Source organism: Oncorhynchus nerka, linkage group LG28 (assembly GCF_034236695.1).
Source record: "Oncorhynchus nerka isolate Pitt River linkage group LG28, Oner_Uvic_2.0, whole genome shotgun sequence".
Taxonomy (NCBI): domain Eukaryota; kingdom Metazoa; phylum Chordata; class Actinopteri; order Salmoniformes; family Salmonidae; genus Oncorhynchus; species Oncorhynchus nerka.
The window spans coordinates 44,562,078-44,587,632 of record NC_088423.1 but is presented as its reverse complement, the minus strand read 5'-3'; the positions used below and the strand labels follow the sequence as shown (position 1 = coordinate 44,587,632).

The 25,555-nt window shown below is 42.8% G+C and overlaps 1 protein-coding gene across 2 annotated transcripts in view; it reads left to right on the top strand.

The window, feature by feature from the left end:
• Positions 1-470: 470 nt before the first annotated feature.
• LOC115113269 (uncharacterized) overlaps positions 471-25,555 on the top strand; it is a 34,508-nt gene continuing 9,423 nt past the window's right edge. For both annotated transcript variants that reach the window (XM_029640766.2, XM_029640764.2), the window contains exons 1-3: positions 471-891; positions 15,190-16,025; positions 21,742-21,903. In XM_029640766.2, coding sequence (XP_029496626.2) covers positions 813-891; positions 15,190-16,025; positions 21,742-21,903 — 1,077 coding nt within the window. In that variant the 5' untranslated portion in view covers positions 471-812. The remainder of the gene's footprint in view (positions 892-15,189; positions 16,026-21,741; positions 21,904-25,555) is intronic.

Here is a 25,555-nt window from a genome sequence, read left to right as displayed (position 1 = left end):
TGGATCATCCAGTCCATTTTCCTTTGGTATTTCCTGGCCCATGTGAGAATTTATAATGAAAGACAGCAAAGCACATTCTCCACCCTGTCTCTCTTCTGAGATGCAAAAGTGAAACATATCTGTTTTCCCAATAGAGTAATTGACACATGATGCAGATTCCATCCCCCTCACTTTCCCTATGACAAGGGGGATAAAAAAAATCCTCAAAAAATCCTCAAAGACTATATCTCAGTGAATAATACCATATCTGGCAATTGACCCACTCTACCCTTTTCTCTCTCCTTCTATCCATCTGTTATTATTCTCAGACATTCACCCTCAGGTTGAATTTGAGTCCCATGCTTCTCCCTAGTCTTTTCCCTTCCTCCCGCTCCTCCCTCTCTTTCCTTCCTCCTCCCTCTGGCTGGCTGCCACTCCTCCCAGTGGATCTGTGCCTGTGGTAGTGGTGTATGTTGTCGGTTGAGGCCGGCCCCCTCTCTCTCCTCAGATGGAGGAGTGAAGCTCACTGACACACATACAGACGCAACAAGCCACAGGCAGGCAGGCTACCAGACAGACCGGCAGACAGGTAAGCAGGAGGCAGGCACCATGAAGCAAACAGGGGACAGACTCAGCTCTGTGACAACAGATGCCTCCCACAGAACTGAACACTGAAGTTTACTTTGAGAGCCTCAGTGGAGCTGGAATAAGCAGAAAATAAGACAAAATAACAAGACGGGATGAGGAGTTCTTGACTGCTGTTTTTTATGCTGAGGAGGAGGGGGCATTTTACACACTTTTTCTGTAGTTGCTGAACCTGTGGAATTACATCTATGAGTCAGGGGAGGACTAAAGCCAGCATGGTATTCAGCTGGCAGAAGTCCTTTGCCATCCTGAACCCCTGGAGGAAAGGTACAGTATGCTTCATGTTGAACCTGTCTCTGTCCCTTGTGCCATCATGTTGTCTCATCCTAACAGCTAGATTTGCCAGCACATGTTGTAATTTGAGTGTCTGATGGATGTGTGTTTGTGGTTTGAGACAGGTGTAATTTCAGTCTGAAAGTAGAGGGTGTCTTTAGCATTGGGTTGTTATGGTGTCAGGATGTTAGGAGACTGATAGTCTCATCACATAGACCAGCGGTTCCCAACTCCTCGAGTACCCCCAACAGCACACATATTTTGTTGTAGCCCCAGACAAAAAACACCTGATTAAACTAATTGAGGGCCTGATGATTAGTTGACAAGTTGAATCAGGTATGCTTGTCCGGGCTACAATATTCTTTTTTTACTGTTGGGGTTAATCGAGGACTAGAGTTGGGAACTACTAACATAGACAAAAACAAACATATATTGACTCATATCCACATGGACTTTTTCTCAGTGAACAGATGAGAGTAAAGTAGTATTGTTGCCTCTCGGTCTAAGGAACTGCATCTCAGTGCAAGAGGGGTCACTGCAGTCCCTGGTTCGATTCCAGGCTGTATCACATCCGGCCGTGATTGGGAGTCCCATAGGGTGGCGCTCAATTGGCCCAGTGTTGTCCGGGTTTGGCCGGGGTAGGCCGTCGTTGTAAATAAGAATTTGTTCTTAACTGACTTGCCTAGTTAAATAAAGGTTAAACCAAAAAATATATTTAAAAAATACAGATGTAGGATCTTAATTTGATCACGCTGAGAATTTTCCTGAAATGCAGGAAATGCAGACTTCTAGTGTATTTGATTTTTTAAAGTCTTCTAAATGTGTAATTTCCACTTTGAAATGTCCAATTCATTTGCCCTCCTGAAAAATGTATCAACCCCTAGAGAAATCCATTATTTATAATCCACATAATAATTTGCATTTCCTGTTGATGAAGGATTATTTTCCTGCTGTATGTCCCAATAAAATGTATTGAGGAGAACTGGACTTGATACAGTGTAATGGTCTCTTGATTAGAATAAGCAACAATATGCTCTTATATAGCCTAGCATGGTTTTAATTTGGAGCCCAGACAGAACAATTACTTTTGCTTTCCAATGGCAATATATTTAATTACTATACCATTGGGGAGTGAGACATTTTATTTTATTTTATTATTCTAATTTATGTACCATCTGTTTGTTATATACGATCCAAGCTAAAGCAAAGCATATTGTACAGACGTGCCACCAAAAATTAGGTTGACTCTTCAAAACTCGGCAGTGTCATGAAATAACCAAACTCTAAGAGGAAGGGACATTAATAGTCGGTGCTGTGGAGCCGTTCTGAAAAAAGCTGTGAAACAAGTTCATATCAATCCACATCCTCATGTCTGTGGTAATTGAAGAATATCATATTACATTAAAAATGGTAATCAACAGACAAAAAGCTTTATATTATATGACAATGCAAAACCAAGTGCTTTGACAAATCACATCTGATAAAGCATAATAGCTACATATTGCATTTTTAAGGGGGGAAAAAGTCTGAAATATCCTGACTCAAAAACATAGAAATCATCTTGTGTTTAGGACCTGTTAATAGTCACAGAATCTATGGGGCTCTTGTGATACAGTGTAACTTATCATTCTCCTTCCACTCCTTTATAATGGGACTATTCTGTAGCTTACAGGTTTGTCGACATTCCAAGAATCCGCCTCTATCAGATAACGATCTCAGCTTATGTACAGTATGACCAACACACGTTGGGAAGGATTGTCCTTCCTCAGATCCTCCATTTGTTTTGTCCTGAGACCCAGAATTTCCAGCATTGTTGTAGTTGTGAAAGAGCTTAGACTCCCCTTGGCAGGAATCATGTTGTTTGCCATGATCCTTGGGTTGGAAGAAAATAACCATTGTAAAGATAACACTCACTTTGTGTACAGTACATCAAGGCAAGGCATTTATTGGTGTATTCTTGTGTGGCCCTATTGTTGTCTTCGATCCCGATTAAGTTCACAGAACGAGGATTGCAAGAGGAGGTGAAATACAATGACGCTAATAATTTTTTGGGGAAAAGGAGTTTATCACAACTCAGGATATGACCCAGATGCAGACACAGGAGACGGATAGTTTGGTTCTCAGAATATGTATTATAACAAAGGGGCAGGCAAAGGGCAGGTCGAGGGCAGGCAGAGGTTTGTAATCCAAGGCGGAGTCAATCAGGGACAGAACGGCAGACAGGCTCAGGTTCAGGACAGGAGGAAAGGTCGGAACCGGGAAGACTAAAAAACAAGAACTAGAGAACTGGCGAAATGGGAAACATGTTGGTAAGACCTGACAAAACAAGATGAACTGGCAACAGACAAACATAAAACGCAGGTATAAATACACAGGGGATAATGTGGAAAAATAGGAGACACCTGGTGGGGGGTGGAGACAAGCACAAGACAAGTGAAACAGATCAGGGTGTGAAAGAGCAAACATTCAGAAACATCCTTGGGCTCTTACTTTGTACATTCACTCTGGCTATCTACTCCGATTTCAGAGCACTCTGGTCTGAGTGTGCCAGAGCGCAGAATAACTGATGCATTTACGAACACACCCTCTGTGCATAGCGTTTCCCTGAGCACATAGTAAGGAATTACATCAGCAGTGTTTTTTAAAATGTTCACTTTATAGCGATAAACAAATTAAAAGAGTCCCCACTTGCCTCCCCGTATTCATCACCCTGACTCATAAACAACCAGGCAGAACGGCACACAGTGGAATTCACTGATATATGGAATGGAATCATCCTGTGAGGACAGGCTGACAGGTATGATTCAGATCCTGAGGAATTTGAGCACCTGGAGGGAGTAAGGGGAGTACTTTACATGTTAAACATCAGATTTATTTCAACTATGTGTGAAGTTCAACTGTGTCTTGATGCCCTAGTTTTTTACAGTGTGATCCTGCCACAATAATTCATGATCATCACAATAATCAAGAGCCAATAGCAGTGTCGATGTAGGATTCCTTCATCACACCTCCAACAAGATTGGGAATGGCCTATTTAAACATATTCATGTTGATTTGTGTTCAATGTTGAAGTAATATGTGTTATTTAGAAACATCAGAGTTGGTTGGTGAGGGGGATTGTGGGAGGATTCAAACTCCAGACCTGAGCTGTTGGAGGAAACTAGCCCCAAGGAGACTTGACTTGAGTTAGCTCACTCTTGCCTTATCCTAATGGCGTCTGATAGTGGAGGAGTGGGGAGCGGGGTCTCTGCTAGCATCTAGCTCGCAGTCTGGGAGTCCTACTTAGGGTCGACATTACGTCCAAGGAAGAGGTGGAATTGTGAAAAAAGATAGAGACATGGAGCTGAGAGGTGCCCTGGTGGGTTTCCTTGGGGGATGAGGTGAGAGATGGGGAAGGGCTGAGAGGGAAGGTGTGTCGTGGTATTTCACACCTCATCAGGGCATCTTGTTTCTGTCACCTGAACTGCAGTTGAAATGATGTTGGAAAATATGTTTTTTTTGTTTTCTTTCGGGTCAATTGGATCACAATGGTGTTTTCCTTGAATTATAAATGTGTCTCTTGCATAACAACTACCTCTTTCCCAACTGTATTTAATTAATTAATTTATTTTGCTCCTTTGCACCCCATTATTTTTATTTCTACTTTGCACATTCTTCCATTGCAAAACTACCATTCCAGTGTTTTACTTGCTATATTGTATTTACTTTGCCACCATGGCCTTTTTTGCCTTTACCTCCCTTCTCACCACATTTGCTCACATTGTATATAGACTTGTTTATACTGTATTATTGACTGTATGTTTGTTTTACTCCATGTGTAACTCTGTGTCGTTGTATCTGTCGAACTGCTTTGCTTTATCTTGGCCAGGTCGCAATTGTAAATGAGAACTTGTTCTCAACTTGCCTACCTGGTTAAATAAAGGTGAAATAAATAAATAAAAATAAAAAGTATCCACCTCCAGTTATCATTACATCCATAACAACTTGAGGTTGAAACATGTATTAAAAAACATTTAATGACAGTGACTAGTAATGGGCATGAAGTTCTACCAGCAGACTTATGGTCAGTCCAACTAACCACTCAAAGTGCTAACAGGGGACGGACATTCTCCAAAGCCCCCCGGCCGTAAAAATAGCACGCCTGTCACAACCTGTTTATGACCTTTCCACTTAGGATCCAAGGGGCCAACTGAATTAATAGTTTTGCCCGGGGATTTCACATGCCATTGCCCAGAGCCTGAGCTACTGGAGCCCGCCTTTTAGCATTCGGAGGAGCACACCTGCGTGGGGAGATAAAATCTACTTCCAAAAACACTAAGCAGGAAAACACCCTTTCCAGTGAGTAGAAAAAAAAGTTTATTTGAAACTCTTCTTGGCCTAGTTTAATTAATGGGAGCATTTCAGTAGAAATATACTGTACATGCTCAACCTAACAACATCTGTCATTCTCTAGTTGTAAATCATCTGTTTGTTGGGATCTCAGCTTCCACCCTACTGCGAGAGCAGTAGTGGAATGTTGAGTCTGCACATACACAGGTCAACACACCTCAGGGAGGGTCCGTGAAATCTAATGAAGGACACACACACACACACATACACACACACTGAAGAGGGGAGGAATGGATATTACCCCTCCTTACAGCACATATTTTTGCCCCTCCCCAATCCGACCAGCTTCTGCCAACTGGCTGGCTGTGTTTTCCCTGTGAGGGAGTGACAGCCATCCAGGAGCTTAAACCGTTGTTCTCACAGTAGAGTGGAGGCTCCAGGCATTTGGAAGGGCGATCCATTTATCTGAACTCCCCTTTAAAGAGATCACTGTGAAGTTGATTATCCGGGGCTTATTTTTGTTGGCTAAGCTGATTGACAATAATCAACTGTGTGTCTGGAATGTGAAATGAATGTTAAGGGAAACACCTGACTCCGTCTTTTATGACAGAAAGGATGCTAAAGACGAGTCTAGGGGGGCGGACAGTGTGTAGCCTAATTATATGTTGTGGGGTTACTCAGCCTTACTGAAAACAGGCTGACTCAGCTGTCTGTTCAACTACAGTGTGGGATTTCAGATCTGTTTTGTCTTTCCGTTGATGACACCTGGATGATGTTGACACTTGCCTGGGTGCAATACCAGATTATTTGAGGGATCAAGCCAAGCAGATTGTATCACAATGGTAGTAGTTGGATTACATGGTTGAATAAGCAAGGTGACTTCAGTGTGTGATTCATGTCAATCTGGTCCCATTTCTGTCTGCTGCTAATTCAGAGGAGCTGGCAATTACTGCATTTATGAGTAAGGATAAGATAGCATAAACAGAGAAGAAAAGAGTCAAATGTTTTTTTTATCACAAAGCAAGATTTTTGTTTTTCTAATTTCTTGAACCAGTTTCTTGATTAACTTTAATCCATGAATGTTTTTAACAATCTCCACCTTTTATTAATTTCCACATTCCTGGTTTTGAAAATAGGTTCCTAGTTTCTTCAGTCCCAGAAAAATATGTTTTCTCTTAAAACCTCTTCTATTTCCTCCTAAATACAAACATAATTATTTTTCATGAGATGGTCATAAACAATAATATAGTTTTAGAAAGGTCTGGAACTCACCATTCTGGTAATAGTTAGTTATAAATTGTTATTTTGTCATTTGGGTGTACTTTAACATTGAGGGGGGTCTTTAAAAAAAAAATCACCTAACAGCAGGAACAGCACCATCTAGTGGACAGAACCTGGTCATATCAGGATGTCGGATGAGACATAGACCTAACAACTTCAATGATTAATTTCTGTGAACAGGTGGGAAAAACATCACTGAATTCACTGAGAATACATAACAAATGGCGAGGAAACAATACTCCGACTTTGGTCCAAATCGGATGTTAGGTACTATATTTATTGAATATTAAAAGAATCCTATAAATTAAAATGGCCAATTTGGGTGCAATCAATTATCTTAGTTTATCAGAGATCAAATTATATTTAAACAAAATAATGTTGCAGGAATTATCTTATTTGTTTCTATCAACAGAAATGATTTCAGAACAACTTGAGATGGTGGGTGTCGAAATCCTCTATATTGTGCTTTTTTTTGAGGTGGAACAACCCCACAGCCAGATGAAACCATAACGAGTGGAATCGCTAGACTGTCACCGTTCATGTTTTTTTTTTTTTTTTTTCAAATTTTACCTTTATTTAACCAGGCAAGTCAGTTAAAAACACATTCTTATTTTCAATGACAGTCTAGGAACCTCCTGTTCAGGGGCAGAACAACCGATTTGTACCTTGTCAGCTCGGGGGTTTGAACTTGCAACCTTCCGGTTACTAGTCCAACCACTAGGCTACCCTGCCGCCCCATGTGACAGGTTGGGCTCACCCAGGCTGGGCTCACTCACTCAGAGGGAATAGATTATTTGTCTGGATAGGCCAGAAAACATAACACGTTACTCCCTATGCAAATGTGGCTTCTGAAACCTGACACAGACGGGGCTTCCTGGCTTTATAAGGCATGAGACCCTAAGGCGTTAAGGCCCTAAGGCCCTAAGGCCCTAAGGCGTTCACAGAGCACTTTGCACATCAAAATGTCAATGGGTGCTGTTAAAAAAGATGGCTTGGATAAAGGGACTTCAGAAATGATTTCCTCTAAGCTTGCTCTGTGTAGACAACCTGAAACACAGCAAACCTTTAGTTCTTTGGTTTGCTATTGAGTGAGAACCTATAGCCAAAACCAGTTGACCAAAACCAGGTCAACTTCTCCAACTAAGTCATTCCAGTACTTCTGCTGAAAGATAAGGTATTGAATAAAGAGTTTGTGGTCGAGGTTATGGAAGAAAACTGATTGGGAAATAGGGTCTCTACATATTCTGCAAACACAGGCATTGACCTATTTCTCTTGTTTGTATTTTACAAAACACATACCTCCACTGTATTCATACTCCTGGGCACTTACATTGTATTGCATTAGTCACATTCCAAGCTGCCTGGAGCTGGGTGAGGTGCTGTTTGATCTCTCTGAACAGGGAGCCAGGTCTCTAGGTCATTAATTGAAAATCCAAAGGGATTTGGATGCAGATTGCTTTCTTCTCAGGACAACAGAAAAAAATGCCCCCTCATCAGCAAATCCCTGTGCTCAATTAGAAGCCCAGCACTGCTTTAAATACTAGTGCATATCAATTCCTAGGATGTCAGTGAACTTCGAAGTACAAGGCGAATCACACCTTGTGAGAGTAAAGCTTCGGCTGCTAGCATAAACATTATGGTAATGCAGTTTACAATTTGCTTGCATGTTAAAGAAAACTCGGCGGAAATTGAGAAAAAAGGGGCCTAGCCCTAAGAAGTTAAAGAAAACTCAGATTAGTTATTTTTGGTGGGACAGTTGGGGGCTTTAGTTTACAGTAGCAGATGCAAACATTTAGTAACTTTCAACCAAAATACAACAGCCTTCATGTTGTGCAGTGTGTCTGTCTATAGGATGAAGTGCAGTACACTAGTTGTCAGGGCCGACTCTAGTCTCGTTGGGGCCCTAAGCAAAATTGGGTTAGGGGCTCCCCAACTCACGGCAAAACATTTTTGTGGCCCCCCCTCTTGATGGTGGAGAGAAAATGTTTTGTTTTAAAGTTAATTTCCTTTAATTCTGCAGATTTTGCCATGGGGGCGGAGAAAACTGCAATTTCATAATACATTTCCTGCAATTCTAGTCCTTTTGCCATGGAGCAGAGAGAATAAACGTGCAGTTGTACAGCAAATTTCTTGCAATTCTACCCATTTTGTAATGACTTATGCCATGTTAATATGATATCTGAGTGAGAATGACTAACAAATCATTGGGGGCCCCCTGGACCAGGCCATGATTACTACACATTTATTTAGCTGGCTAGACTAACTACCAATAAAAAATTGTTTAGCTGATTGAGTGACTGTCAGTGGCTAATTGAGTGACTGTCAGTGACTGACATAGCAAGAGAAAAAACGCTGATGCATAACCACATTTTTAAATTGTGCGGTCTATTTGACTATTCTTACTCTCAATAGTAAGTTGAGACCTCGACTGAGCTCATGGAACCGGCTCTGGTAGCTGTTATGCAGGAGATCCTCAATGTTGCTCTTTAACTATCTACTCCTTCTGTTCTGTTGCCATCGTGTGAGATACACCAGTTCCCATTACACTCGTATTGATAACACATGACTGACCATAGACTGACCTGATAAAGACAATGAAGAGAAAGTCAGAGCGGTACTGCGAGAGGGTTACACATGGACTGCAGTCTCTCATATCTCCCCCAAGGGACCACAGCCTTATCAAGGCTTAGGGAGCTGCTGTAAATGGGTATACATATGAGATTTACTAGTTCTTTAGTGTACAGTCATAACCTTGAGGGCCATCCCAGACATCCATTTCCCATACTTCTGATTGGACTGCTCAGGATTCAGGAGTGTCCATGCTATGTGTTCATCTGGGAGCAATAGGGCTTGGTTAAATGTGTGTTTTTGTTTGCAGTCTTGCTGTTGTTTGTACAGGTGAAACCTCTATTAAGGGAAGCACCATGTGATCCTGCATACGCTTTTGTTCAGGGCTCAGGCTAGATCAAGCACGAACAAGCATTTCGCTACACCCGCAATAACGTCTGCTAAACACGTGTACGTGACCAATACAATTTGATTCGATTTGATTTGATCAAAGGCTGTATACTCCAGACTCCGGAGACATGCTAAAGAATGACTTACCTCAGACATAACTCACACTTGGACAAGTCTTTCATCTGATGTTGCTAGGTAATCATTGACACAATAGGGCATAAACAGTGTTGAAGTACAGTGCCTTCAGAAAGTATTCATACCCCTTGACTTATTCCACATTTTGTTTCGTTACAGCCTGAATTCAAAACGGATTAAATATTTTTTTTCTCTCTCACCCATCCACACACAATACCCATAAAGACAAAGTGAAAATATGTTTTTGAAAATGTATTGAAAATGGAATACAGAAATCTCATTTACATAAGTATTCACACCCCTGAATCAACACTTTGTAGAAGCACCTATGGGGGCAATTACAGCTTTGGGTTATCTTAGGAATGTCTGTATAAGCTTTGCGCATCTGGATTTGGGCATTTTCTCAAGCTCTGTTAAGTTAGATGGGGAGTGGCGGTGAACAGCAATCTTCAAGTCTTTCCACAGATTTTTTTTCTGAAGGCACTGTAGTTGTACTTTTGCTCTGACCACAGTGGAAACAGTTGTGCTACATTTTCCCTGGCGTTTGAAGAAAACAGGAAATACATTCCCTTGCCTCTACTGCAATAATTTGTTTTGAGAATACTGTCTTGAGTTAAGCCAGTGAAATTCTTTCCACATGTAACATTAGCACTACGGGAATGTCATGTAGAAAGTACACATCTCATTCCAATTAAGTGAGACATACCAAATGACACATGTACACCACATGCAATTTTGTCCATTAAAACTCATTCATGATATCTACTTTAATAAACAGTGGAATTTTGACTGAATCTACTTCAGTTGAACACATTGAACTCAGAATTTGAAAGAGAAAAACACATGTAGGCTACATTAGACTGTATATGCTAGCAAGTATTGCTTTCTGATACTAATGTTAAAGTTATTTGTCCACCAGTGGAATTTCTGAATCTTATTATATTTCCAAGAGGCCAACGTTGTGGTCTGGAAACACCCACGTAACTGCTCCGCCATCTTGATTCACAAGCTTTGGCCAGAATCGGTAAATGTAAACGAACTGGGAAAACAAGGCCATTGTTTTAAATGGGAAGAGACCTGAGCCAGAACCAAGGCTGATAGGAGCTGCTATCTAACCCCAAAACAGTATTATCACAACTGATTGTTTTCTCAGGGATAACATGGGTGTGCCTCCATTGTCGTGGATGTTATTCACAGTGAAATAATAAAACAATGGGTTTTGTTTTGTGAGAAAAAGCAGGCGAGCAAACAGGGTGGAAGTATCTCCACCTCACAACCCCCACTAATATTCAAATGCAATTCCATACTAAGAAAATTCATTCAACTTCAAAAATGAGGGAAGAGTATCACTGTAATATGATTTATTACGATGTAATTGACTGGCTGCTTTTAAATCTGACACGTCACCATCTCCAAATAGTTTGTTAGTAGAATGTTATAACAAAACATGGTGGTTACACCTATTCCAATCAGTTTTGTGTGCTCATCTCAGTGACCAACTTCCTGCCAATTAGGTTTTAGGATCATCACTCAGTCTGAGCTCCTGTGAATTTGATCATCCATCATTCTATCCATGTCCCCTCCAATCCAATCACAAACTCTGCCTGCCTAATTTCCTAACAATCAGCTATGGAATTCCCCTGGAAGTGTTTATATATTCCTGCAGCCCACTCCTTAAGTAGGCATAATTTAAGTAGGCATCATGTTAGGAAGTTTTGTTTTGTTTGGTAATGAGGTAAGGTGGTAATGGGATTCAACTAGTATTTATATTCAAATGAATTCAGTTGTACTTTTCTTTTAGCTCTCACAAATGTTTCCTTCAATTACTCCCCTCACTAAAGTGAATGAAAGCACTGGATTACATCTTCAAAGCCCTTTTTCATCTCACATTTGCCTTGCCCAGATCTTCAATTTAAATAGCCTCTATAATAGCCTCTATTGTTGAAGTTTTATCTAACAATCTGCTATTACGTTATACCAGAAAGATGCTTGGGTTAGATTTGCAGCACAGGACTAAATAAATAGAATAAAGTAATACTCAGATTTAATTAAAACATATGAGATGCTTAAGGAGATGGTGAAGGTCTTCTTGGGTCCAACCCGAAGGGACCTGAGGACAATCACACCAGGACCCGAACGGACTCGATAATTTCAAAAAAGGTGGGACCCCGGAACCAAACCAAGCCGAGAACAATCAGACCCGGATCCGAATGGATCCGACGACAACCAAACCTAGACCAATGATTTATGGATTGCCCTGGTTTGCTGATACTATGTATTGGTCACTGACCACGTTTACATGCCCACCAATATCCTGTTATTATTCGGGATACTCAAGTATTTTGTTTTTGAGTTGACACATGTAAACAGCATATCCCGTTTACAATAACTCGAAAAAGCTTGTATCCCGGTTATGAGAAACCCGGCTAAGATGCCTGGGATATACTGATCTTAGAGGGGATACTGTGGCATGCAAACATCTTATCTCGTTTACTGTTGTTTTTCGCAGGCTCAGTTTCGCATATCATGGGTGTTGTGTGATGATGTTTTCATCTGATTGTCAAAGAAATCACTTTAAAAAGTAGGCTACCTGCGCAGTTCCATCCCCTATAATTACATAATTTATTTTGCTGATACTCCCTTACTGGACCGTATAGCCTACTGGCTACTTTCACCCCATATCTAGACAACTTTCTGATTTATAATTTCTGACATTAGGCAGGCCATTTGATTGTCAGCTACAGTTAGATAAATTCATTTTTTCTTCTGTCACAACTTGTTGACCCAGAAGGCTAAATAAAGTAGTGCTCACCAGAATAATCTCTTACATCGATAGAATGAATGCATTAGAAATCTTGTCAACACCTGTAAAGTTGACTGTTTCATTTAGGCACCGGGGAGAAAAACGCAATAACTCCAAAACAGATTGGTCCTGTGTAAAATGTCCAAATGTCATACGTTTTACCGGTTTTAAGGAAATGAAAAGCTGAGAAAACTATGAAATACCTTTCTGATAGGACTTCAACTCATCTTGGGTGCATATTTTATGTGGTTGAAATACTGTCTGCTTGCATAACAGTGTCAAAGATAACACATTTACATGTGCGCATTCACATTTTCTTAGGGGATACTGAAAGAAAGAAATCATATTTCTCCACTCCTGTTCCTGAAACAAAATGAACATTTATCATTTTACTGAGAGAAGTGCATAATTCTGCAGGAGTTAATATTATATTATGCTACGTGTGAGAGGTTATAGACCTACAGTCAGTGTCCAAATTTCAGTTACTATTCCATTTAATCCATATTCATTTAAATTAAGAATATTCTGTTTATTTTTGGATACAGGGAAACTCATGAGTGGGATATCAAAGGTCCAGCTACTATGCAGAATACTGTGCGCATGTAAACGTGTTCACTGAGAGGCTTTGAAGCCACAGGTCGGCCATATTGGCACTCCCCAGTAGGAGCAGTCTTCCATGGGAAAGAATGGAATTCTACAGTATTTTCCATGAAATGTTTTAAAGACAAAATTACATGTATAAGTATTTTTCTTGTTGTAGTGGGAACAGTAACATTAGTAATCTCTAATGTCTTCATAAATAAAAAAATAAAAAAATGTTTACCTCACATAATATACTTTAAAAGTATGCCAAGATGGAGGCATGGTGGTTTCAACACAGCGGCCCCTATTAGTTATCTAGAGTATATATATATATATAATCCATTGACTTAGACCCGAGTGACAAAAACAATATGTTTATCAGCCAAGTTGCTCTTCTGGTTAATGAATAGGTCTTAACGTGTTACGTACGCCTCTAGGAAGAGGGAACGCAACACCCTGCTACAACTCAACTCCCCGTGGAGTGAAAGAGGTATGGGACTGTAGGTGCGAGTAAGGATGACAAAAGGCAGAGAATGACCATTTACAGGGAATTTATTCCGTCACACGGTCATTTTTGGGGAAAAGGGGCTGGACGGAACCTAAGCAAAGAAAGTAAATATCAAAGCCCCTTCTCCTACCTTACCTGCCTACCCACTACTTACCTAACTAGCACCACCTGGTGTACTAACCAAAATACAAGGGCTGGTCCACCCAGGTCTTACCTAGTGTGCATAGACAGTGAACTACTACGGGTTATGTATGCCCGCAGGCCTCTTGCCTAAGCACTCCCTAGGTGCCTTCCCCTTCCCCCCTGGGAACAAAAACAGAATAACAAAAACAATTTCAATAATCAAAACACTGCATCCTATTGACACATAACAGACATAACCAATCAGCTCTCTCTCTCAACCAACACAGGACACACTACTCATCGCTCTCCTAACAACAACCAACACATGATATCACCCTCATCTCTCTTCGCTCAGCAATCACCTCCTTTTCTGAGCAACAGAACATTGGCTTTTATAGCTGTAGAATGAGTCTAATGTATCCTGACGGGGGGCGGGGTCAGCTCCAATTAGCCATGAGGTCGACCAATCAGCTGCTTGGGGGTTTCCAGGAAGCCATTTCCTGAAATACATACAAATACACAAACCACAACACAGAAACTGGGGAACGTAACAATATGTTGGCTAAGCCTTTTATACAACAATACATTCACCCTATTAGCGTCAAATAAATATGCTATAGGCTATGCAGAGCCGTGTTCGGGTTCATTCGGGGCTATTCAGGTCTATCAGCTGTAGTTACATAGACCCAATGACAATCAAACAGGACCCGACATTGACTGGAAGGAAAAGTTAGAATTTTGGACCAGCTCGGGTTGGGTCTCGGGTATTCGGGTTAGTGTGGACCCATGAAGACCTCTAGGAGATGGTGTTATGTAAGTTTGTTGTTTTGGAATTCAAAGTAAGGGGGGGAAATGTTTGATTGACACAGAGGAGTATCAGATTGCCCGTGTCGAGAAAGAGGAGATGTCACATATGAATGCACCCCATCATAGTATTAAACTGGACAAGCTGGACAGTCCAGTGTGGGGCACGTTTAAATAGTGTGTGTCCTGTGTACGCCCAGGTTAAAGAATGCTGGTTTGTGTAAAACCTTCAGGTTTCATTGGAAGATCCTCAAATACCTCTTAGATGTATATTTTGAGAGTACATCTGTCATTCATGGTCAAAGGAATTGGACATGCAACTGTGAGTCCTTTGGAACAAAAACACCATCCTCCTGCTTACACAAGAAAAGAGATTATTTCAAATACCTGAGCGGCTCCAGTCTTACATTTACTCTTGACATCCACTGTCCTTAAGAAAGAGATGTTGTAATTAGATGTTAGTGGCGTTCTCAGGTATTCTATGTCTCTGGTCAAGAAAAGTACATTTTGTAATCTGAAAGAGTTCACTTTTTGCTTCACCGTCCCTTCAGTGCACCTGAAGCTTTCTGGCATATGGTATTGTTGTAGCCCTTAGAGTGGACTGCTATGCAACACTTGAAAACTGGCGTACACTCACATACATTTTTATTTCATTGGGGATAATTGTGAGTGAAATTCAAGTCACTTGTGGGAACACTCGAAATAGGCAACTCGGGTAAATGCGCAAAAAAAAAACTGCTTTACTAATTGTGCTTTTCATTATTCACAGGGAAGGGGGACAATGTGCTGGATAATGAGGTTGTCTTGACCAAGATGAAGCTCTTCAACAACTTCCATGAGAAGCTCCTCAACAACGCTGATGATTCTTCATCCACTATCTCCATGTCAGTATCTGAGCAGGACATCTCAGAGCCTGTCAAAGGCTTGAAGGGGAATGCTGATCTGGATAACATGCCTGGAAAGCCCCTGATGGAGTCAAACTCAGGCTACCTCTCTGACATTTTCTCAGACTCTAAGCTTCCCATGCTGTACAAGTTTGAGTCGGAGGACTCTGGAGTGGAACTGCCCAGTGGAACCAACTCTCCGTCCACACCCACCGGCTCAGAGCAGAGCTTTGTGGTCCACAGCCGGGAACCCTCCTATGACTCCTGTAACCTCAATACTCCTGTCCCTACCCCAGGTCCACTCCTCACCATTGAACAATGCTCTGACACCAAACAAAAAGAGGATATAAGAGACACACCATGTACGACTGTAGACAATGCTGTGCTGGAGTGTAATACTGTGGAGTTGGGGGCTGAACTCAACACAGAGGTTGAGAGGGTAGACCTTCATATAACTAAGAAGGACATACATATGGAGAGGGCCCAACACAGGGCCTTGAAGGACACTGCTGAGGACAGTGACAAGGTTTCAGAGGCGCTGGGTGAGAACAGGGCTGTGACTGACGGGATCAACTCAGAGAACACAAGGTCCAAGAGCCAGTGCTCTACAGGGGCCTGTGATGATATGACAGGAGTTAACTTTGAGCAGCGTCCTCTGAGGAAAAGCACGACGAGCGACAGCCTAGAGGAGTATATGGAGGAATGCTGTAGACTGAGTGAGGTAAAGATATCCCCGCCCCCCACACTTGGTATTTACTCCCAATGTTTTATATTCTGTTTTATGTATAAAAGATGAAGGTTTATTGATGGGGAAATGTGTTGTAGCTATGCCATCTCTGTACTTTCATCTGCAGCATTAAGTGTGTTGGCTACTTGAACAGAATCAAGGACCTCATTTTTCATTCATATGAAAAACACACATCTCTTAAAATGATTCAAACCAGGGATACTTTAGTGACTTCTCACTAATTTAAACATGATGCCCTCAGTAGTTTGATGGATTTTGGGTGGTGGACAACAAAGATCTTTACGCTCCCTAATTATCCCTGATTACCAACCCTTCCCAGTCTCTATGTCAGCAGCTAATCATGGAACCTCTAACGAGAACACGGCTCTAGGAAAGTATCTCTATGGGCAGGAGAGTATTTCAGGGAATTTGGGTGTATTTCGAGAGAAATGACTAAACTTTGTCTTTGCGTTTACAAGTAGGTGCTAGATTAGACCACCTCATCACATTATTGCAATAAGATAACATCACGCTGTTATAACATAAGTGCTTGTTGATTTTACAAACAGCACAGCTTAAATCTCTAATTATGGGTAAAAAATTAATAAATACAGTATTCTCATACTGAACCTCCATTATAGGGGCGGCAGGTAGCCTAGTGATTAGAGCGTTGGACTAGTAACCGAAAGGTTGCAAGATTGAATCCCCGAGCTGACAAGGTACAAATCTGTTGTTCTGCCCCTGAACAAGGCAGTTAACTCACTGTTCCTAGGCCGTCATTGAAAATAAGAATTTGTTCTTAACTGACTTGCCTCATTAAATAAAGGTACAAATAAAAAGATAGCTATGACCTCAACTTGTCCTTAGTGAGATAGTTGAGCAACAAAAAGCTACTTTACCCGTTCAAAAGGACCAGTAGAGGCACGTTCCCTAATGAAAGCTTGTGAATGACAGCTGTGCTTTCATTCATGTTTGGAAAAAATGTATATCTTATTTTTCATGTTCCAAACGAGAAAACAGTGTTGTCTTGTAGAGCTGCACCTGACAGCTGTAGAGGATTGCCAACCGATAATAACCTGTTTGACGCGCTGCTGTACACATCACTATCAGCTCTCAGCTCTGTCTTTGATACGGTGTCAAATGCTCTCTCATCTGAATGTCTGGTCGATTTTGGTTTTGACTGAAGATGAGCGTTTCGTCTGAGATGCTTTGATCTTCTCCCCCAAAAATCTGCGTAACATTTATTTCACTGTAAGTAGCCTAGTCATCCATTTATTTAGGCAATAAGGGATACGTGAGCTATAAAAGTTTACCGTGGACAGTTTGGTGTGCTGTGTCAAGCAAGGCAAGGTGAAAGTGATGCCCATGACATCTGTGACCTTTTGACAATTTCCCAGGACACAGATGGGTATCTCCTCAGATCCTATCTTGGATGACACACGAGCTGTTAGTTGATCTCACATCCTTTACACGATACACAAAATGTTCAACAATCCAATATTAATGAGCAAACTAATCTTTTCAAGAATTTGAGGTGGCCAAATTAGAAAAACTAGGCCATACTTCAAAGCCGGCACCTCTTAACACATACTTCCCCATCTCTCCCTCAAAGACCTTTCACAACAATGTCACGTTCAAAGACCCAGTGAAGACAAGGCTGTATTATGGCATACAGCAGGGGAATCTTAACACAGGGCCTAGTAGCTTACAGACTGAAAGGAAAGGTGGAGAGGGCATGTGTTACAGTGCGGGGGCCTATTTCATGCTGCCGCATGTCAAACAGCACCTGTTCATCTGTGCTGAGTGACTGTGCAGATGACTGTGGTGATATTGTCCTGGAGAACCAGCCAGCCAGCCAGCTCCCTTCTCTCTCTCTCTCTCTCTCTCTCTCTCTCATCTGGGTCTTGCCGCTCCCTGGGCCCAGAGATGGACGGTCTACCTGGACGCATCAAACAGGTGTCAAATTGCTCAAATTACTCACATATTTACCTAGATAAAGCCCCTTTGATAGCCTCTAGGGCCCCTTTAAGGGAACAGCCGGCTACCAGCGGGTGGCGGTTATTTTTGGGGGCCCTTCCGTGGCTTACTTTAGAGGTGTATTGCTGACAGGCAGTCCGGCGGTAAACCTCTTCATCATCATCATCATCACTTGTCACCACAGCTAATAATGCCATTCCTTTGCCTGCCAAATGGGGCTCTGTGGCCCCAGGAATTTAGATATTGGAAGCCCCCCCACCCCACCCTCAGTCAAAAACATCAAAGACTCTCTCTCTCTCCCTCTGCCCCTGTTTTATAGTTGTAAGTGGTATGATGGCCTCAAGATGGTCTGTCAATCAAATGTTTTGAAAAGAACATCATTCCCTACGCATGCTGAACATGAAAACAGTAATGTAAGTTAGTAACCAATAACAGTGCCTTCTACTATAGCGACAGGGCTGCAGGGCAGTGCAGAGTGCAGCGCAGACACATTTCACCATGAGGAGAAGAGGTTTATCATATGGATGTGTTTAGCTATCCGTCTGATCTTCAGCGTGCCTCTATCCAAAGGAGGAACCACAGGGTATTCAAAGCATATTTTCCCCTCCGTTGAAGGATGTGTGGAACACTGTGGAATATGGTGTCATAAAATAATGAAGACCGGGGAAGACGGCAACTCCGGGTTAATTAAAATGGTGGTCCTGTCGAATTCCCCAGCTGCAGCCCATAAACATGCACATAATGTACAGTACCAAGCACACTTCCTAGGGGCTTCAGATGCATTCCACTGATTCATCTGTTCATGATGAGCCGGTCTGTGTGTATTGTGGTGCTCGTTCCTTTATGCCCTTTGGCTCAAGGCATCTGTAGAGTACATGAGACGTATAGCTCCTGAATTGATGCAAGACACCCAAGGACTTATTCTGGTTATTGTTGGCAGGTAGTAAGAGCTACTGAGGTAGACCAGCGTTTTGGTAAGGTGTGGTTGGTGGCTAATTGAGACAGGTAGCTAGCATCATTAGGGTTGTTAATCTCACCACCCATCAAATGTTTTTATTTCAACTTTATTTAACTAGGCAAGTCAGTTAAGAACAAATTCTTATTTATAATGACGGCCTACCAGGGAACAGTGGGTCAACTGCCTTGTTCAGGGGCCGAACGACAGATTTTTACCTTGTCGGCATTTTTACCTTATCGGAATTACGTCATACATTCTGTCTCTCTGTAAATCCTCAAGATCCCCTTTTCCTGTCAAAGTTTGACAGAGCCAGCACTGACACACATAGTGTTCCCCAGAGAGTGGCTTGGGAGATAAACAACGAAGCAGAGAGGCAAGAATATTATCTCAACTCTCTCCCCAGACTGTATGTGCTGAAAATGAATGGGGCTTTCTGGATAGAAAACGAGTAAACGTGTACAGCACATACTTTTCTCCCTCTCTCTGTCTTTCTCCCAATCTCTGTCTTTCAATCTATCTCTGTGTGCATCCCACATCTGACGGCTAATTCCTTTCCAACGCTGTCCTGTTTAGGAAAGTATTTTTTGATGCAGTAGACGCAGTGGAATGTCCAGAACCAAGACCCGAGGAGAGTCTCAGTTTTCCACAACTTTGATATGTTGGCATATCATGCTCATATTTTCTATGTTGCGTCTGGCTCACTTGGTAGGGCATGGCACTTGCGACGCCGGGGTTGTGAGTTTGATTCCCATGTATGCTGACGCTTGGGATAAATGTCTGCTAAATTAATAAAATCATTAGATACTGTATGATATGAAAAATAGAAAAATAATCCACAGTTATTTTTTTCATATATGTTTCTCATTGTCAAGGCAATGGATGGTCTTGTGTATTTGCTTTGGAAAATGGACCTGCCCATAAATGCCATTTTAACACATGCACCTCTCCTTTCTCTCTATTTCACACTCTCACAACATTAAAGGAAAGAGCCAAGTGAAAAGTAATTCACTAACTAGGCCAAAGCCTGGCATTTCCTCCACACGTCAGCGATTCCCACGTCTGAAACATTGTTACCTCCTCACAACATAAGGGGCCAGAGGAAGTTCTGAGGAAGGGAGTGGGGGCATATCTTCCCTCTCTCTTTTCCCCTCTAGTCCCCTTCCCTGACCCACGGGGGACCAGGAGGGCCATGGAGGGGTGATAAGATCAGTCCCAACCTGCTTCCATCACCGCCTCTGCCAGGAAGACTGCTAATGACTGCCTGTCTCATATCCTCTGCCCATGACTTACTGTGTGTTAGGAGGAATCTCCTCCTTATCTTAATTGAACCCCTGTAAAACAGAGCTGGGATGGCCAGGCTACAGGCTCCAGGAACAGGCACCAATTCACTGTCCACCCGACATATCATCGCTGAGGCCCTGGCCAGACACCTGCATATCTGGGGAGATAAGGGGAGAGCTAGGACAGTACTGGACGTCTCCATGAGCCATTGACAAAAAGTAATGCTTCAAAACCACTGTCTGGGAAATGAGTAGTAAGTCAAGACCGTGTGTCATGGGTAGAAGGTTAATTTCTCCGTCGGAGGAAATGAGTGATGTCAGTTCTCCTGACTGTTATGACTTTTTGTCCCATTGTTTGGCCTGCGTTTCCATTAGTGGACACGGCCCTTACTGGAGTTTCACAGAAGTGGCACGGAAAAGCCTTCTGGGTGGAGAAAGGCTTCGACCTGAGCTTACTTCCTGCTTTTGTTTGGACACTGTGGAATGGTGGACGATTGTATAAATATTTGCTCAAAATGTCATTTTCATATTTCTGCAAACGTGAGCATCTGCGCCTCTCGGGCTAAAGGTCACACCATAAAACAAACAAACAAATAAATGGCACACACCTGACTTTGTGTTCCCACACCAAAGGCAATGACTTAACCTCTGTTCCACCCCTCCAAAGGCACTATATCTCACATTGTCATCGCAGACCTTTCCCCTACCCATCTCCAGCCAATGGCAATTTGATGTTTAAATTTGAACATCTTCATAACTACCATGGGAATAAAACCACCACCCGCCGTTACCATCCATCAGACGATTAGAAACGTATGCACTGCCACTACGGTATGTCGATAGATTATGCAACACCGTCACGATGAGGCGAGACCCTAAGATGAATTCATATGAGTCGCACGTAATCCCTTTCAGACTTTCTGACTCGTCTCCTCCCGGTCAACGATGACAGGAAGCTAGGTGAAGACGAGTGGCCCACGCGGCAGCGGGGGAATGTATTTACGAGTCTGAACAATGATTCGGAGTAGTAAAACAGACTCCGTCTACATGGTTCACATGTAACAGTGTTTTGTAAGTCAAAAAAATATCCCACAAAAAAACAGGACTATGATAAAAATGGAATAAAATGAAAATGTGTTGAATATCAGAGTGGATGGAGAACCTGCCTGGCAGGTTACACCATTCATCAAACGTCACCTTGTTAAATCCACCGATATATGGGTCACCATTAAGGTCGATGTTATATCTGGACCCAAGAATTTCAGAGGACGTAAAGATATTTTTATCACACAGGAACATTTTGTGGATTAGGGATCAGTAAATCAGTAGCCCTTTCTTTAATCTGGTTATCAGGAATGACATGGTGATATAAACCTCTGGAATCATTTGACCAAATACCTTTGACCACTAGTTCTCAGCAGTAAAGTTTCATTTTTGTAGCCCTACAGAGCCCTAATGACTAAACTCACCAACCAAATGGTCTCTATTTCCTCAGATCCACCAGGCCAGCTCCAACCCCCTTGGCTCCGGACTGGGCTACCTGGAGCACATCTGCCAGCTCATTGAGAAGATTGGTCAGCTCCAGGAACACAACCTCAGGCTGCAGAAGCAAATCTGTGGGCTGCAAAAGGATGGAAGGATGACCAAGACCAAAGAGGTGAGTCACATACAGACACATACTATACGCTATCATCCTCATCAGCATACTCACACAGTGAGTGTGTCTGCTGGTCATTGGTGAGCACCCTGGGAAGAATCCCAGGTTAAAACATCTGGATTGGACTTGTGCGGATTGGACTTATCAAAGATAGGCTTCTGCCACGTAGCTTTTGCACGACATATCTAGTCTTGTCAGATCAGGGAGGGCAAAGAGAGTAAGTACTGAGACAAAGCCTGCTTATGGTCAAACCATCTCTCTCTCAATGAGTTATAGCAAACAAAGGGGTCCTTAACCGTGTGAATATTCTAATGTTGCGGTATTATGATTTATCTCAGTTACTAGCTAATTTGTCAGCGATACAAAGCTCCTACAAATGTTGTAAAAACATTGTGAACGTAGCTGTATGTCGTGCAGGGCACAGACCTAAGACCATTGATCTTTGATTTGCAGCTGACTGCTGTCCAGGTGGTGCAGAGATAGCCATGCCTTGAAGTGACTGATTACTCACCATTAGGTCCCAGTGCTAATCCAGCGGTTTCAGAACGGTAGTAGGAGCTGTAAATCATGCTGGAGGAGTATTGTACTTAATAAATAGAACAGCTGGGTCCAGCCCACTGCAGTCTTCAAACATTTTTTTTTTTTTTTTTACCTTTATTTTCACAAGGCAAGTCAGTTAAGAACAAACTCTTATTTACAATGACGGCCTAGGAACAGTGGGTTAACTGCCTTGTTCAGGGGCAGAACGGCAGATTTTGTACCTTGTCAGCTCAGGGATTCGATCGACCAACCTTTCGGTTACTAGCCCAACGCTCTAGCCACTAAGCTACCTGCCGCCCGGAACACATATGGGGCACACATTTAGTAACGTCCTTATAGCACGGCAAAGGGGTTGTTGTAGCACGGCAACGGGTCGTTATAGCACGGCAACGGGTCGTTATAGCACGGCAAAGGGGTCGTTGTAGCACGGCAAAGGGGTCGTTATAGCACGGTAAAGGGGTCGTTATAGCACGGCAAAGGGGTCGTTGTAGCACGGTAAAGTGGTCCTTATAGCACGGCAACGGGTCGTTATAGCACGGCAAAGGGGTCGTTATAGCACGGTAAAGTGGTCCTTATAGCACGGCAACGGGTCGTTATAGCACGGCAAAGGGGTCGTTATAGCACGGCAAAGGGGTCGTTGTAGCACGGCAAAGGGGTCGTTATAGCACGGTAAAGGGGTCGTTGTAGCACGGCAAAGGGGTCGTTATAGCACGGCAAAGGGGTCGTTATAGCACGGTAAAGTGGTCCTAATAGCACGGCAAAGGGGTCGTTATAGCACGGTAAAGTGGTCCTTATAGCACGGTAAAGTTGTCCATATAGCACGGTAAAGGGGTCGTTGTAGCACGGCAAAGGGGTCGTTATAGCACGGTAAAGGGGTCGTTGTAGCACGGCAAAGGGGTCGTTATAGCACGGCAAAGGGGTCGTTATAGCACGGTAAAGTTGTCCATATAGCACGGTAAAGTTGTCCTATAGCACGGTAAAGTTGTCCATATAGCACGGTAAAGTGGTCCTAATAGCACGGTAAAGTTGTCCATATAGCACGGTAAAGGGGTCCTATAGCACGGCAAAGGGGTCGTTGTAGCACGGTAAAGGGGTCGTTATAGCACGGCAAAGGGGTCGTTGTAGCACGGTAAAGTGGTCCTAATAGCACGGCAAAGGGGTCGTTGTAGCACGGCAAAGGGGTCGTTGTAGCACGGCAAAGGGGTCGTTATAGCACGGCAAAGTGGTCCTTATAGCACGGCAAAGTGGTCCTTATAGCACGGCAAAGTGGTCCTTATAGCACGGCAAAGGGGTCGTTGTAGCACGGCAAAGGGGTCGTTGTAGCACGGCAAAGGGGTCGTTGTAGCACGGCAAAGGGGTCGTTGTAGCACGGTAAAGTTGTCCTAATAGCACGGTAAAGTTGTCCATATAGCACGGTAAAGGGGTCCTATAGCACGGCAAAGGGTCGTTGTAGCACGGTAAAGGGGTCGTTATAGCACGGCAAAGGGGTCGTTGTAGCACGGTAAAGTGGTCCTAATAGCACGGCAAAGGGGTCGTTGTAGCACGGCAAAGGGGTCGTTGTAGCACGGCAAAGGGGTCGTTATAGCACGGCAAAGTGGTCCTTATAGCACGGCAAAGTGGTCCTTATAGCACGGCAAAGTGGTCCTTATAGCACGGCAAAGGGGTCGTTGTAGCACGGCAAAGGGGTCGTTGTAGCACGGCAAAGGGGTCGTTGTAGCACGGCAAAGGGGTCGTTGTAGCACGGTAAAGTTGTCCTAATAGCACGGTAAAGTTGTCCTAATAGCACGGCAAAGGGGTCGTTATAGCACGGCAAAGGGGTCGTTATAGCACGGTAAAGGGGTCGTTATAGCACGGTAAAGGGGTCGTTGTAGCACGGCAAAGGGGTCGTTATAGCACGGCAAAGGGGTCGTTGTAGCACGGTAAAGGGGTCGTTATAGCACGGCAAAGGGGTTGTTGTAGCACGGTAAAGGGGTTGTTGTAGCACGGTAAAGTGGTCCTTATAGCACGGTAAAGGGGTTGTTGTAGCACGGTAAAGTGGTCCTTATAGCCTGGTAAAGGGGTTGTTGTAGCATGGTAACGTGGTCCTTATAGCACGGTAAAGTGGTCCTTATAGCACGGTAACGTGGTCCTTATAGCACGGTAAAGTGGTCCTTATAGCACGGTAAAGGGGTTGTTGTAGCATGGTAAAGTGGTCCTTATAGCACGGTAAAGGTGTCGTTATAGCATGGTAAAGTGGTCCTTATAGCACGGTAAAGGTGTCGTTATAGCATGGTAAAGTGGTCCTTATAGCACGATAAAGGTGTCGTTATAGCATGGTAAAGTGGTCCTTATAGCACGGTAAAGGGGTCGTTATAGCACGGGAAAGTGGTCCTTATAGCACGGTAAAGGGGTTGTTGTAGCACGGTAAAGGTGTCGTTATAGCATGGTAAAGTGGTCCTTATAGCACGGTAAAGGGGTCGATATAGCACGGGAAAGTGGTCCTTATAGCACGGTAAAGGGGTTGTTGTAGCACGGGAAAGTGGTCCTTATAGCACGGTAAAGGGGTTGTTGTATTATGGCAAAGGGGCACGTGTATGTTTATGTTTATTAATAACAGACATCAGGGGCTTTCCAGTCACCTGTTTAGAGACAGCAGAGAAGTTAGTCTGTGGCTGGGCCAATGATGCATCATTCATGATGATAACCTGAAAAATCTACATCTGAACCCAAACAACATCGTGCAAACGAGACGGTTTACCAGAATTGGTTTAAATAAAAAAGAATAATCTGTTTATATCTGAAATAACTCCATGTTTGCTAACCATGTACTGTATCTGTAACATCACTTTCTCACAGCTGTCCAAAATTAGATAGCCACATTTGTTTGTTAAACCTTTGTCTATGAAAATGTACAAATGCAAGCACAATGTCAGCAGTAAAATAGGGCAAATTACCTTTCTTGTTTTTCTGTAGTAAGCACCATTTTAGAGTAGTATTCCAGTAAACTCTCATAAAATAACTACAATTCTGCTCAGTTAACAATGTGTAACCTATAAAATCCCCAGGCCAGCTCTCCCTGCGCTCACTTTCCGTTCCCAAACAGGATGAATGCGTTGCTCTGAATGTTATCTTA